Raw genomic sequence first — 16,750 nt, 5'->3', positions numbered from 1 at the left:
TGGAAGGCTCGAGCATATCCGGATATACCCATCCTCACCAAATCTGGTGACGAGAGGCCCGGCAAAAACCTTGGGTTCCCGATCACAGGGAGTAGTGGAGAACACGAAGAAGATAAAAAATTCCGCATCATAGCTTGATGGCCTATTCGCACCGTGGTACCCACAAGAGGGTGAAGACGCATTTGTGATGGTAAATCTGGGTAGCACCAGAGAGCTCCCTGAAGCGGAATATTCGCCTGTGCCTGTTCTATGGTGACCCATAATTTAGATGCTTGATGTCGGCACCAGTCCACCACCCTACTCAGGTGGGCTGCCTGGATATACTTCTGTATGTCCGGAAGGGCTAACCCGCCGCAAGCTTTTGGTAAGGTCAAATGTGTTCGTGATAGACGTGGTCTTTTCTGCGCCCAGATAAACTTGACAAAGAGAGAGTGGATCAAGTGGGCATATCGGGCAGGTAACCGCACCGGAAGAGCTCTGATCAAGTAGATATGTTTAGGTAATATACTCATCTTTATCAGGTTGCATCTACCGAACCACGAATGCAGACCCATCTGCCACTTGTCCAAGAGGGTGCGAGTCTGCGTAATCAAAGGAGGGAAGTTCAGTTCATAGACCTTAGATAAACATGGTGGAATAAAGGTACCAAGATAACGTAGGGCCGAGTCTGTCCATCGAAAGCTAAAATTCTTTTGTAAGGTACGTAGAAAGGACAATTTAATCCCTACTCCCATCGCCTCTGATTTGCTAAAATTAATCTTGAAATTTGAAAGGGTTCCGTACCTGGTCAGCTCACATAGTAGATTAGGCAAAGAGACGTTCGGGTTTGTCACAGAAAACATAAGGTCATCCGCGTACGCGGATATCTTATATTGGTTTCCGCCAACTTTCAATCCCTGAACATCCGGGTTCTGGCGTATAGTGCAAAGGAAGGGTTCCAATGAGAGAACAAATAAAAGGGGAGATAAGGGACAACCTTGCCTCGTGCCGTTATTGATAGGAAAAGGCTCAGATAAGAGACCATTCACCTTGACCTGTGCAGTGGGATTTGTATATACACTCGTGATCCACTGCATCATATTACCTCCTAGACCTATATATTTAAGGACCGTAAACATAAAACGCCAATTCACCCTATCAAAGGCTTTTTCTGCGTCTGTATTAATGAAAACACTCGGAGTTCGGGAGGCATTAGCCGCGTGTATCAAGTTTAATACTTTAGTGGTATTGTCCCTAGCCTCTCGACCAGGGACAAAACCCACTTGATCAAGATGCACAAGGTCAAGAAGATGTGAGGCTAATCGATTGGCCAGTATTTTGGTAAAAATTTTCAAATCAATATTAAGTAAAGAAATAGGTCTATAGCTCCCACAAGATGTAGGGTCCTTTCCTTCTTTCAAAATAACCGTAATATGTGCTGCCAGGGTGTCCCTAAGTAGCTTGGAACCCTCCCTTGCAGAATTATAGAGTCTGACCAGGTACGGGCCCAGAATAGCAGAAAAAACCTGATAATATTGAAGGGTATAACCATCTGGGCCAGGGGCCTTCCGCAGCTTCATAGCACCTATGGTCTGTTGAACTTCCGCTAAGGAGATTGGCTCGTCTAACTGTTCTCTAATCTCAATAGGGAGTGTAGGGAGGCCAGATTTTACCAGGTAGTCTTCTATTGTCGAGGTAGAGGTTCTGGCATCTGTCAATGAATACAGTGTAGAATAAAATCGGCCAAATTCTTCCACAATCTGTTTAGGAGGGGTCAACTTCTGGCCTTGCATTGAAACAATGCTGGGGACATAAGTAGAAAGGTTTAAATCCTTCACAGAATGTGAAAGTAACTTCCCACATTTATCTCCATATTCATACCCTCGACCTCGGCTCCTTTGCATGGCCGCCTTAGCTCTAAACAGAAGGAGATCGGCTATTTGTTGTCGTATTCGTACAAGATCAATCTCCAGAGCCGGAGACGTGGCATGTTTATGTTGAGCTTCAAGACGGCGGAGCTTATCTAGAAGTTGCGTCAATTGTTTTTCCCGATCCTTTTTAAGTCTAGATCCATGTTTAATAAAGGACCCTCTCAAGACGGCTTTATGGGCCTCCCATACATTCCCTATATCAGATTCCTCCACATCATTTATCTGAAAGTACTCCTGTAACGTAGACGAAATATCTGCCAGAACTTCAGGGATCTGTAGGAGACTCTCGTTCAACCTCCAGAAACATTGGCGAGAGATAGTAGAGTCTGACAGAGAGTAGGTAAGCAACACTGGCGCATGGTCTGACCATGTTATATCCCCTATTGTTGATGTTTTAATCGCGTGAAGTTGTCTATGCGGGATTAAAAAATAGTCAATCCGTGAATAACACTTATGGGGTGTTGAATAGAATGTGTAATCCCTCTCAGAGGGATGTAACAGGCGCCACACGTCTATCCATTGAGCGTTGTGGAGCGTCTGCGTAATACGTTTACCGGCCGACGGCGAGATAGCTGATCTTCCCGTAGAGGTATCGAGAGAAGCCAGGATCGGTACGTTGAAATCCCCTCCCACAATAAGCTGTCCCTCCATGAATTCCAAGAGCGATTTAGTCACTCGCCCAAGAAAAACTTCTTGGCGGTCATTGGGTGCGTACAGTGTTGCAAATGTAAACTGTATATCGCCAACTTTCCCTTTAATAAACAAGTATCTTCCCTCTGAATTGGACAGAATGTCATTCAGTTTCCACGGAAGTTTGGAGGACAGCAAAATTGTCACTCCTCTGGATTTGGCGACCTTATTCGTAGAATGATAAGCTGTATTATAGTCCTTATTCATAAGCCTGGGAGCTCTGTCGCCCCTAAAGTGGGTCTCCTGGATAAAGGCGACATCCGCTCTGGAACGTTTAAGATCGTTAAGCAACATTCTTCTTTTCTCCGGTACGTTGAGCCCCCTAGCATTCAGAGAGAAGATAGTGAGGTCCTCCATCTTCGAGACGTGCAACAAATCAGAACAACCAAAAAACAAATCAAAAAAAAAAAAAGGAGGAGAAAAAAAAAAAAAAAAACCCGGAGGGAACAAGAGAAGGGATGAAGAACCCCCTTCCAAGACACAATGGGGACTCAGAGATGGTCTGACCACTCTGTCCCCTCCACACAATACACTCTTCACTAACAAGGAAAATTCCAAGTACACTATGTGACAAACAGTCACCCCTCAGTGTACTGACCTAAATGGGAGAGTGTTCCAAGCCATTGCGGAAAAGTAAAAGGAAAACTGAAATCCAAAAAGGACACCATTCTCCCGGACCCCCACCCGCCACCCTGGCACGGATTCTAATCTTTACCAGCCCACAATCAGGGATTAAAAAGGGGTTAAAAATAAAACCCAATATATAAAAAAAAAAAAAAAAAGGGGGGGGGAGGGGAAGGAGCACCCTTCCTCTCTCCTACTCATCAGTCATTTGAGGGGGATATCCTCTATTTCCCCCGCAGCAATCCACTCTCTAGATTCCTCTCTCCCTTGCAGGATTTACTTCTGCCTGAAACCTGTGGAATAGCAAGAATGATATATATATATATATATATATATATATATATATATATACTGACTCCTGGGTGTCTATTAAAACCTCTAAAGTCCACAACTAAAGATAGTTATAGATATAGACTATCTTTTTTGCTAGCAATAAAAATATTGCCAGCAGGCTCCCAGAGGAGGTACGGTTCCAGTCGTTCCACAGCGGGTTATCCCTTACTCCGAGTTTAAGGGTAGGGGGAAGGGGGTGGATGAAAAAGCAGAAAACAGAAAAAGAAGGGAGGAAAACTATGAGGGGTCTCGTTATCTCTCTCATTTATTAACCCATTAAGCGTCTCAAAAAAAAAAAAAAAAAACGGGACCCCAGCATAAACCGTTATTATTTCAGTGCCTTGATCAACTTAACATTATTTGAAAACTTCATCAGAGTACAGATATAGGTATATTGTTTACATCTATTGAATATCAAATATATATCTATACCTGGTGACCTATACAATTATGTCCTATAGAAATACACTACCCGTCTTTCCTAAAAAAAAACACCCCACTCTACTTGGGTCTCATAGGCGCCCAGGCCCGGTCCATTTGCGCAACGACAACCAGCACCAAAAAAAAAAAAAAAAAAAAAAAGGAAATTATATATTGTAAAATTCCTACCCATCTACCCTAATAGTGAAAAAAACAAAAGGGGGGGGGGGGGAGAGGAATTACTTATTGGACCTCATAATTACTTGTGACTCCAAAAAAAGAAAAAAATAATATACTTATTCTATTAATGTGATACAAACGCCCCAGTGAGTTACCACAACTATGCTGGGTGTCGTTGCCAATCCTCCGTCCCCCAAGACCCATATAGGTACTCTTTAGCTCCTCCATTTCCATACCACTCCTCTCCCCCAGAGAGGAGAGAGAAGGGGTGCTTAACCCACCCCCGAATCCCCCCAGTCGCCCCAAAAAAAAAAAAAAAGAAAAAAAAAAAACCCAAATATAGTTAGGCAATCACCTAATGGGCTGGTAAATATTCCCCAAGGGGAGAGGGAAGGAAGGGAGAGCAAAGGGAAAGTATAAAACCCCAATATGTAACATCAACATACATGCTGTATTGTCAACTTAATCTCTCAAGACACATATCTTATTTAGAGGTAACTGTTACCATCTATCCCATCTCGTAAAAATAAAAACTCTTAACTTATGCAGATAGGTCACACATTCCTATCTCGTTCGGTGACATTTACCTCAAGCAAAAAAAAAAAAAAAAAACCCCACCAAAGAGAGGCTATTCCCCCCGGCCTCATGTTTGCCCCGACCAACCCCCGCAGCAACGTCCAGCATCCCAAGTGTATATACATATATGGTGATTATATACCAGTTCTATTTCTTGTGCAGTAAAAAAAAAAAAAAAAAATTACACAAAAAAAAGAGGACTCTAATAGTAGAATCTCATTAATATTCAAAAAACCCAAACAAAAAAAAAAAAAAAAAAACCATACCTATTACTTGCTGAGCGTTGCTGTGAGTCGGTCAAGGTCCCCCGAGGCCCTATGGGGTTCCTTCAACATCTTATTATAAGACCCCCATTATCCAGCCTACTCCATATTACACAGCTAAAAAAAAAAAAAGGAAAAAGTATTTAGCCGGTCTCTCCCATTACATTCCTCCCCCCCTCCCTGCAAAAAAAAAAAAGGGACCCCTCGATCAGTTATTCATATCAAGCCAGTTACTCGAGTCTCCTTAGGGGACCCTGCTTGTGTCTCATCCAATTCCTGTCTTGACTGGGGTCTCCTTCCTGATGTTGCAATGTCTCTGTTTCTCCCGGGACCCTGGCCCCTGAAAAAAATCAGCCAATCTGGGACTTGAAAGGGATCAGTACCCATGAATGAAAAAAGATTTGGTAAGTCATTTATTGAGCGTAGAGAAAAAGAGCCCTGGGCATTGCGAAAAGTGACCGAGAGGGGAAAACCCCACCGGTACGTTAAACCCAACTGTTTCGCTTTGTCCAATACTGGGCGAAGGAGAGCCCTCCTCTGTAAAGTAGCTTTGGACAGGTCTGGGAGGATTTTAATAGGTACCCCCTCCCAATCTACTGTACCTTTATCCCAGGCTCCACGCAGAACTAACTCTTTATCTGCAAAGTGATGAATCCGACATATCACATCCCGCGATCGGTCAGAGTCTGCATAGCGGGGGCCTGGAGCTCGATGGATTCTGTCGAACTGTAGTCTGTCGGGGTATCGGTCACCAAGGATTTTCTGGAATATGCTTTTTACAGTATCTCCCAGGTTCTCGGTATTGATAGATTCGGGAAGCCCTCGTAGACGCACATTATTTCGTCGGCTTCTGTCCTCTAATTCCTCCATTCGTAGCTGTAGTGTCAACTCTGTTGCTGGGTTTTGTTTAACTTGGTTTTCCAAGACGGCCACTCGTCCTTCCAATGAAAAAAGGGAGGACTCGCTCACCTCCATTCGCTGAGAAACAGTCTGAATCTCCTCTCGTACCTCTTTGATGACAGCTTGTTGTTTCTCCTCTATCCGAGCCACCATTGCCGCAATGTCCGCCTTGGTAGGCAATGCCTGCAGTAAGGCTCGTAATTCGGCATCTGCCCTCAAAGACAGTACCCCTTCTTCCACTCTGGGCTCAGTCAAGTTGTCCATATGGGGCTCAGGTGTCTCCGTACGCACCAGGGAGGCTGGCTGAGCGATCCCCATAGAAGTAGGATCCGCAACGGCAGCCTGCACTCCACGCGGTGCGGCCATCTTGGACCCAGACAGACCAGGTACAGAGGCCGGGAAAAACTGGGAGATTTCCCCCTCGGTTTTGTTCAGGCTAAGTCTCTTCACTGAGCCTTTAGTTTTACGCTTCTTTGTGAGTGTCATATCCTCCAGGGAATTCAGTTTGTGCCGGGTAGGGCTGGAGGTAGCCGGGAGCTCAGTCCATGTGTGTCTCTACTCCGCCATGTCTTGGCCACGCCCCCCCCCCACTCCGAGCTCTGATTATTAAACTACATCAAAATGAGCTGTACATCGCACGTTATGCTGGTATATACCCCGATTTACTCAGAGAGTACTTTAAATATGCAATTTTATCCCGCATGTATGTTAATGCACGGGGACAGACCTGATGGTCCTATTACATGTAAGTGCATAAATGACACCGTGGTGCGCATCTCCTATTATACCAGTATACTTCCTGATGTTAATCAGAGAATATTTACGATGTACAACCTTATTTTGCATGTATGTTAATAAACATTCATGTGGTATATATATCATAAAAAATATATATAAATCTACATATATTAAAAAGCGATATCAAATAACATGTGCAAAAACGGCATCAGATTGCCTAAAACCATATGTATAAAATGCAATTAAAATCACGTATATTTCTAAAACATAATCTATATAGAGGAATGTATAAAAAAACTAATAAAATTTTCAAGTTATATATATAAAACCAGAGATATATATAGAGATATATATATAGAACCAGAGATACATAAACTAATACTTCCAAGATGACCCATACTAAAAGACTCAATAAATATTTGTGAAGCTGGAGTAAAAATTATGCTGACAAGATAATAACTGGGTGGGAGGTATAAAACTGCGTGGCTATGAGGCAAGGGAGGCGTCTCGGATATTCAAAAGTTGCTTAAAAAGCAATTCAGGTCTAGATCTACATTCAAACCATTCGGTACCAAAGCATTTGTCCGGTATATCCATTCCGTCTCCTTCTTGGATAATTCCCTCACCCTGTTGGCACCACGCCAGGAATGGGGCATTTTTTTGATACCCCAAAACTTTAAACCAGAGGGGTCCCTCCCATGTTTTTCCCTGAAATGCAAAGGGACGCTGTGCTCTCTGAATCCTATAGATATATTATAAATGTGTTCCGCAATTCTCACACCCAGTCTCCTTTTTGTGCGGCCAATATAGATCATGCCGCAAGGGCACTCCATGCCGTACACAACATGTGTGGACATACAGGTTATGGTTTCTTTGATTTCAAAGGTCCTGTTGTTGGCATTGGATGTAAATGAGGCTAAACCCCTGAAGTGCGTATTTACTTGTCTGCATGCTTTGCACCGTCTGCAGGCATAGAAACCTGGAGTATTCCAAAACATTTGGGGGGCCTTTGGTATGTCTAAAACTTTCTTCACAATGCGATCACCTATGTTTGGTGCTTTTCGATAAATAAAGACTAACGCTAATCCCAGATATATACAGGAAGGAATACAGTCTCTAGAACGAAAGAAAGAAGTTATCCGACCAGCGGATAAAGGAGGCGGTGTGGTTATTCTGGACAAGAAATACTACCACAACCAACTGATGACCATGTTGGAGGACACGGAAGTATATGGTAAATTGGAACAGGATCCAACAATATCATATAGAAGGAACCTGAATAACTTGATGGAAATTGGTTTTAGCAGGCAGATCATCACAAAGAAAGAGATGAAGTATCTGGTCCCCAGTTTTACCCCCATTCCCACCATCTATACACTGCCAAAGATTCACAAAGATCAGGTTCACCCCCCAGCCAGACCCATTGTGAACAGCATAGGGTCAGTAACAACTAGGGCGGGGGAGTACCTTTACCATTTTTTGCAAAAAAGCGTAACGAAAATGAAGGCTTATCTAAGAGACACCAAAGATTTCCTGTGCACTTTAAATGACTTGACCCTGCCAGATACAGATGATATTTTTTTAGTGACAGCAGATGTGTCTTCACTGTACACTATTATACAGCACGAGGATGCCATTTTATCATTATATTGGGCATTGAGTCAACGCAATGATCTACCTCATGTACAGAAAAGATTTTTAGGAATGGTTTTAGAATTTTGTTTATCGCACAATTATTTTTGGTATTGTGGCCAATTTTATATACAAAGACGGGGAGTTGCAATGGGGGCTAAATTCGCACCCTCAATTGCTAATTTATTCATGGGAGAGTGGGAAGACCGCAGAATCCACGCCGCACGCAAAAAGGAATTATTGCTATATAGAAGATACATTGATGACTTGTTTTTTATTTGGGCGGGTGATGAAGCATCTCTGCAAGCCTTTATGAAGGAGTTGAACGTAAATACACAAAATATTAAACTAGAGTTTACCTGGAGTAGAGACATAATTAATTACCTGGATGTCAGCGTGTCTTTAGTGGATGGCAAGATTATCACAAAAGCATATTTCAAACCAACAGACCACAATGGATATCTACCAATACAAAGTGGACACCATCCCATGTGGCTGAAGAATATACCAAAAGGGCCAGATACTGAGGATCCGTCGCAATTGTACATCGGATGAGGATTTTTTAGCTCAATCCTCCCTAATTAAGGATAGATTTCTTGAAAAAGGCTATGAGGCACAGCATTTAGATAAAACCATCCAGGAGGTATTGAACATCCCCCAAAGGGACTGCCTGACTACTAAAGAAAGGGCCAATAATGACAGGCACCAATGGGGTTTTATTACTGATTTTTAACGTCCAATACCGGGAGTTTGAAGAAGTTTTTAAGACACACTGGAATGTTTTAAAAATGGATAAGATTTTAGGACCTGTTTTACCCTCCAGCCCAGTCTTTATTTATCGAAAAGCACCAAACATAGGTGATCGCATTGTGAAGAAAGTTTTAGACATACCAAAGGCCCCCCAAATGTTTTGGAATACTCCAGGTTTCTATGCCTGCAGACGGTGCAAAGCATGCAGACAAGTAAATACGCACTTCAGGGGTTTAGCCTCATTTACATCCAATACCAACAACAGGACCTTTGAAATCAAAGAAACCATAACCTGTATGTCCACACATGTTGTGTACGGCATGGAGTGCCCTTGCGGCATGATCTATATTGGCCGCACAAAAAGGAGACTGGGTGTGAGAATAGCGGAACACATTTATAATATATCTATAGGATTCAGAGAGCACAGCGTCCCTTTGCATTTCAGGGAAAAACATGGGAGGGACCCCTCTGGTTTAAAGTTTTGGGGTATCGGAAAAATGCCCCATTCCTGGCGTGGTGCCAACAGGGTGAGGGAATTATCCAAGAAGGAGACGGAATGGATATACCGGACAAATGCTTTGGTACCGAATGGTTTGAATGTAGATCTAGACCTGAATTGCTTTTTAAGCAACTTTTGAATATCCGAGACGCCTCCCTTCCCTCATAGCCACGCAGTTTTATACCTCCCACCCAGTTATCTTGTCAGCATAATTTTTACTCCAGCTTCACAAATATTTATTGAGTCTTTTAGTATGGGTCATCTTAGAAGTATTAGTTTATGTATCTCTGGTTCTATATATATATATATATATATATATATATATATATATATATTATATATATCTCTGGTTTTATATATATAACTTGAAAATTTTATTAGTTTTTTTATACATTCCTCTATATAGATTATGTTTTAGAAATATATGTGATTTTAATTGCATTTTATACATATGGTTTTAGGCAATCTGATGCCGTTTTTGCACATGTTATTTGATATCGCTTTTTAATATATGTAGATTTATATATATTTTTTATGATATATATACCACATGAATGTTTATGCAAAATAAGGCTGTACATCGTAAATATTCTCTGATTAACATCAGGAAGTATACTGGTATAATAGGAGATGCGCACCACGGTGTCACTAATGCATTTACATGTAATAGGACCATCAGGTCTGTCCCCATGCATTAACATACATGCGGGATAAAATTGCATATTTAAAAGTACTCTCTGAGTAAATCGGGGTATATACCAGCATAACGTGCGATGTACAGCTCGTTTTGATGTAGTTTACATAATTGTACATTAATAGGATTACTGGGACTGTCCCCCGGCGAGATTAAACATTTCAGCTATCACGGACTAGTAGTAGACCAATCGGTGATCAGTAGGAGTGGCGTGGCATCTCCAGGGCAACCATCATCAGAACGCATCCGCCCGGTCACCAACAACATCCGGGGCGAGCGCTCCGGATGTAGTTCAGATCGCCCACGGCGGAAGCGGTTCCGCCGGATATGACGTAGCGACGTCGGGACTAAGCATTGTTTACCTCTGACATCACTTCCGGTATCGTGTATACCGGAAGTGGAGCTATTTGGCGGCAAAAGAAGCGCACGAAACCCCTCCTAAGGGGAGGGGCTTCTTATTACACAGGGAAATCAGTCCTAGTCATCCTATTATAAATATGGGAGCAATTTTGCAGCATGCCTGGTCCTCTGTTGAAGTCTACACGGACGAAACGTGTCAGGACACAGGCATGCTGTCTCCCTGGTAACCATTAGAGTTCTTGGCTGGCATCCGGATCCCACCTAAAGGAGGCTTGGATACCTTCAATCAAAAGTGGTGAGCTGGCCATAAACCAATGGGTTACTACTATTTTGCATGACAAAATCTGTTTACATGTAAGCATATTGGATTTGGGGTTTTGTAACTTGGAGGGTTGTACAATAAACGTCGAAACAATATTACACTATTGCGCCCCCATCTTTATTTCCATGACACATCCTAATCCGTGACTGGAGTACGTATCTGGAGGTTATCTGGGATTGACGGTGTGATTCAAGGAAGTAAAGGGTCCAAGCAACCAATGCTTACAGGCGCAATTTTCATATTTCCGGTGAGTGCCCACTACTAGGGGGGTCACGTCTGGTGTGGTGAAGGCTGTAACCTGACTATGGACAACTGTACACCGGGGAATATAATTATCATATGAACTGTCGGATAACTTTATGAATATTTCATTGAAACCACAGGCAGTCATTTGCATTGGAGGACTATATGATCTATGATATATATTTGATATATTGAGCGCTGCTGGATGCAATTTAGTGCTGGTTTATACTCATTGAAGTTTTTTTACAGTATTTTATTACATCAATTTTATAGAGTGTTTTTATTGACAGCGGCTGCGATCAACAAACTTTTAAGGGTCCTAATACGTTGTATTACATTTATTCTAGTGTGTGGTTTTATCCCCTTATTAGAAGCGCTGGGCGAGTGTTTGTAGTCCAATATCGGTCTCAACCACTTTTTTACAATCTTCCTATAATGTTGGATCCAAACCTCATCAATTAAGAGAAGGATCAAACTTGGAGGCAACGCCCATTAAAATCTATAGGGACCAGTCGGATAGAAGTTGCCTTGAAGTAGTACAGGAACCTTTTCTAAAGTCAGAGCGACTTCAGTAGTGCTAAGACAGCTCTTATTGACTAACATAGGATTTCACATGTCACGCGCCTTTGAGTCTCACAAGTTATATCCCAAGACACAACAGTGTGAACCGAGCCTTAATAGAAATCCTCCTCTGTCCATGCCACTTCCCAACCCTGCTGCCATATTCTTCCGGTGTGGTGGGGGTTAATATGACTAAAGGGCTGTAACGGACGCTCATGAAGGGAGCCCGACTATGCCCTCCCTTTTTGCCTAGCTGCATCATTCATACAGCGGAGAAAGAAAACTGATATATGAATAGAGAATGAGTATATTATAGTTCCGCTCCCTCCATTTATATATCACTTATTTATAAAAGTTGTAATACGGCTACTATAAATGGAGCAACTGGATGGAAAGGGTAGGCATAGTAAGGCTCTTGTGATGGGAGCCTGTGATAGCCCCTTAGTTGCAGCAGCAGATTACAGAAGCAGGGTGGGGCATGGATGGAGGAGGATTTTAACTAAAAGTGACATCAGCACATCAAACATCTTATTGTAGCGGCAAGTTATGCCCCTTGTGCTGATTTTTATGTTTTTTATTTTGGCTGCACTCAGGCTTTAATATGATTGAAAAGAACTTTAAAAATAGGAGTTTTGATGAGCCTGTAAATTACAAATCTCAGCATACAGGACACAAAAATTGATTCTTAGACTATGTGGTTACATGCCATTACCTTCAGATGATTGGACACTGATAAAATCTTTGCTGGGTACTGCCCCCCATGGCACCCATATAAGCCTGCTCACTATGGTGACTGATGGTCCAGTTTTTGTTTTTTTAGTAAGCGCTAAGGAGAAGATCACAGGGGGGAAGAGGGGAGAGACCGGTGTCCTGTACTCTACTCCAATACATAACATTTACAGGTAAGTCAAAACTCCTATTATGTTCATTGTACACTACAGGGCACAGGAATTTATCCTTAGACCATGATAAAAATCAAGAGGTGGGCAACAAAACAGCCAAAACAACGGCAACAGGCCTACAGGAAAAAACAACAAGGATAAATAGATGATTTGTAGCCAAAGCATGGAGGCTTAGCAAGACCAACAAACAGGTGGTGGCCCTCTGACTTGCAAGGACAGATGCTAGATGCTGTAAAAAAAACCCCAAGGATCCCAACATCTTTGAGAGAATTGGTTTAGGTAGTGAAGGAGTTACAGATTCTATAAGGGGAGAAACTTCAGAAAAAAGGCAAAATAATCAACCAGCTGGGTGGAAGAAGGGGAAGGAATCTCATAAAAGGGATCTGCCTTTAACCACTTCCCGCCCGTCCTAAACCAAAAGGATGGCCGCAAAGTGGTTGCTCTATCCCGACTGGGAGTCATATGACGTCAAGCAGGACAGACTGCTCTGCGCGCCCTGGGGAGCGCGTAGAGAGGCGATCAGTGGTGCAATGTGTCACTGACACACCGCATCTCTGATCCTGGTAAAGAGCCTATGACATAGGCTCTTTACCATGTGACCAGCTGTGTCCAGTCACAGCTGGTCACATAGTAAATAGGAAGTGCCGTTGATCAGCTTTCCTCAGTTTGCGCCTGACAAGCGAGAGGATCGGTGGCTCTCCTGACGGGGTGGGGGGCCAGTGCTGGTAACCAGAGCATTGATTACCAGTGCAGACCCTTAGGGTATCCCACTAGTGTCACCAGAGATTGCCCACCCATGCCACCAGGGATGCAAATCACTGCTCAAGGAGCCAATCCACCAGTGTCTCCTCATCAGTGCCTGTCAGTGCGGCCTCATTAGTGATAGTGAGTGCAGAAAAAAAAGTATTTATTTACAAAGTTTTATAACAAAAAAAAAAAAATTTTTTGTTAAGCAAAAAAGTTTAAAAAACTTGAGGTGATCAAATACCCCCAAATGAAAGCTCTATTTGTGGGGAAAAAATTACATAAATTTGGTTTAGGTACAGTGTTGCATGACTGCGCAATTGTCATTCAAAATGCAACAGCGCTAAAAGATGAAAATTGGCCTGGGCAGGAAGGGGTTGAAAGTGCCCCGTATTGAAGTGGTTAAGGAACAGAAAAGGGTTCAGTTTGCAAGTGAATAAGTATCAGTCAGCCCTAATCCTGACCACACCCATAGGGTGAATCATAATTGTTTGATATGCCTGCAAGGTGGGAAATGGGGGGGGGGGATTTAGTGTGGATACTTTGCCCCATGTAGTGTAAAAAAGAAAGAGGGGTCATCAGGATGAAAACATGGAAAACCATGGCAGCCTATGGCTGCTAAGAGCAATGGAGAGAAGATTGTTTCAATTTTACCGAGGCCCTTTAAAGGATATTACTCCTTTTGAGCACAAAGGGGGTGCTCTGCGTGGGTAAAAGCATCTGGCAAAGGCCCAGGAGGTGCAAAGAAAGTTTAAATAAGCAAAGGGAAGCGTCTTCTGCAAAAGAGGGTGCACAGGAAGTGCAAAAGCCAAGGTGTTAGGAAGAGGATATACAAGACCTAACCAAGACCTGACGTTGCAAGAAAAATTAATTGGAAATAATTTCTAAGATGGGTTGCTCCATCATCACATTAGGTGAGAACTGCCTCACTTGATAAATTGTATAGGAGGGGCATTCTGCATTCCCCGGGAGAGGGGTACCCAGCCTAGAGGTTGGAATGTGCCTGATTGGTGAATATCACAGAGTTAAAGCTGATAGGAGATCTCTGGGAGCGAGTCTGTAGAGCAGTCATAAAATGAAAAATGCTTTGTGAGAAAAGCAAGGTGTATATAGAGGAGAGACAAAAGTATAAGTACTGACGAATGGAGTCGACCAGTACCAAGGACAGTTTTTGAGGCACCCCTCTGAATTATTTTCACTTTGTCTCTCAAGTCTAACATTTGCTGGTCTCATGGCTAAGCAATATCAACTGCCATCATACTGTCTAATCAAAATGCACTTACTGTCAACTAAAACAGAGTCATTGTACAGAGGAATAGCAGCTAGCAGACTTCCGCTATAAAATCAGCCTCCAGGGAAAAAAAAATATTTGTTACAGAGAGAGCTTTCCTGGCTAATAAAGGTAACATGCTTCTTAGGCCCATGTCCCACTTTCAATCATGTTTGCCATGTAGAACATAGCAGGGCCAGAAAATTCTTTTGCACATGTTGCTCCGTCACTAAAAGGATGAGCAAGGTGCTGCTTTTGCACGGGCAATTCCGCAGCGTTTCCATCGGTGAGCTGGCTCACTCATCCTGACAGCAACAGACCAAACTGTGCAAATGAGTGAACATTTTAAACTCACTTTATAGTGATCCTGTTGCTGGTAAAAAATGGACTACTGTTTTGCTTTAAATAAACACGGAAATCTGTACCTGTAATTCAATCTACCATAAATTCAATACTTATGACGTTCTTTAGAAAAACTGAGAAATAAGGCAGAAAGGATTATGAAGAGATACCATGTCAATATCCATAGAGACTCGCAGCCCTATCTTGTTCATTCCTCTGTTCTTCAAGGTCTTTATATGTGGGCACAGGGCAGCTCCACAGGCTGTGGCAATTTCTTTAGCAAACTGAGTATGAGCTGTACTGCTAAAAGGTTCACGCTCTCTAAGAAGATAAAACACCTACAAAAAAAAGAAAAAGCATTAATATGCTTTAGCTTTAAACCCATTGTTTTTTTTTTTTTGCTGTAATACAATCAGGATGCAATGCATATACAGTAAAAGATACTTTAATGTTTTTTTTTTTTTATTTTCATTTTTTTTTTTTTAATTGAGTGCTGCTACGGAAAAAACAAAAAAAAAACCCCCTAGACACAGGGTAGTCTATTTATTACTGTATATGTAATAATGAATACAGAGGGTTCAACTGAGAATTAAATCAAAACTCCTTCAGTTTTGGGGTTACACAAGCTGTATGACTTAAATGTTGCACTGCTAGCCTCGCATGTTTGGTTTATCCTAACAGTAAAATGTAAAATGCATGTGACTAAATAAAAAATAATAAAATACAAGGTGGAACACCCATAGATAATATACGGTACCCAATAGCATATAAAGCTCATCAAATACATATTAGGAAAATGCTATAACTGCCCATTAGTTACAATATCACAAAGCCTTAACAGTGGGGGTAGGTTCTACTCACCCCCCCAAACTAGAACTATTTCACATTTGCATTGCAATGTTTCGAGAATGAAGAAAGATTCCAGAACCTCTAAAGAGTTGTTTGTACGCTTTTATCTAACTATTACCTACACAATCCAAAACTATTTAAAACAATGGGCGAACATATATTTGAAATTGTTTTAAACACTATATGATTGTCACAGGCAACACCTAAAAAACGTACTCTACATACAGAAATCTGATTTTTTTAGAAAATAAATAGTTAGGCGGAGTATACTCTAGTAGATTTTCAAAGCAACATTCATGCAAATATGCACACAAACACTCGTGAATTTCTGAACTGGTGTCCTCAGTGGAAGATTTCTTTTCTTTTAATGTTCTAGGGGCAACTCAACATTTTGTTTTCCTTTTACTTTCACTCTTGGCATTAATGATAAACAGAATAAAGTGAGAGAGACTCTTTCTAATTAAGACACACAGAGCAAAAAAAAACCTTTGCCTTTAATTATACTTCAATACAAACTTTCTCAAAATATCCAATAGAATGGATTCATCACAACCATACCCCTGTGTAAGGTACGATCCAACAATCACCCGCTACTCACCTCTGTACACTTTACGGTTTTATCATGAGCTTCAAAATCAGTTTCCTGGCATATCCTCTCACTTGGAATTCCTTCCATAGACTGGCCATCAACAGGGCTTACAACTCTGCAGAAAAGAGGATATATATATATAAAAAAAAAAATGATAAAATGAAACAGTTTGACAAAGTATGGGAGCCGTGGCTCCGCTATCTCACTGGTAGCAGCTAATGGAGCCTGGGGCATCGGGATTTCGGGGACGTGGGGGGCGGGGCGGGGTCCTACTACTTCTCTTCTTACTACTTTTTCTCTTTCTTCTCTCTTGCTATTCCACTTTGTTCCTATCTCTTTGATCTTATGGATATGTACCG

At 42.0% G+C, this 16,750-nt stretch overlaps 1 protein-coding gene across 1 annotated transcript in view; it reads right to left on the bottom strand.

The window, feature by feature from the left end:
- The window catches only part of ZFYVE16 (zinc finger FYVE-type containing 16), a 126,911-nt gene that overhangs the window by 4,134 nt on the left and 106,027 nt on the right, over nt 1-16,750 (bottom strand). Inside the window, exons 16-17 of the mRNA XM_082269089.1 lie at nt 16,401-16,506; nt 15,124-15,291 (exon numbers count right to left, since the gene is read on the bottom strand). Coding sequence (XP_082125215.1) covers nt 15,124-15,291; nt 16,401-16,506 — 274 coding nt within the window. The remainder of the gene's footprint in view (nt 1-15,123; nt 15,292-16,400; nt 16,507-16,750) is intronic.

The sequence above is a fragment of the Pelophylax lessonae genome (genome assembly GCF_965119305.1).
Source record: "Pelophylax lessonae genome assembly, chromosome: 1".
NCBI lineage: Eukaryota > Metazoa > Chordata > Amphibia > Anura > Ranidae > Pelophylax > Pelophylax lessonae.
This window is presented reverse-complemented; position numbering and strand designations above follow the sequence as displayed.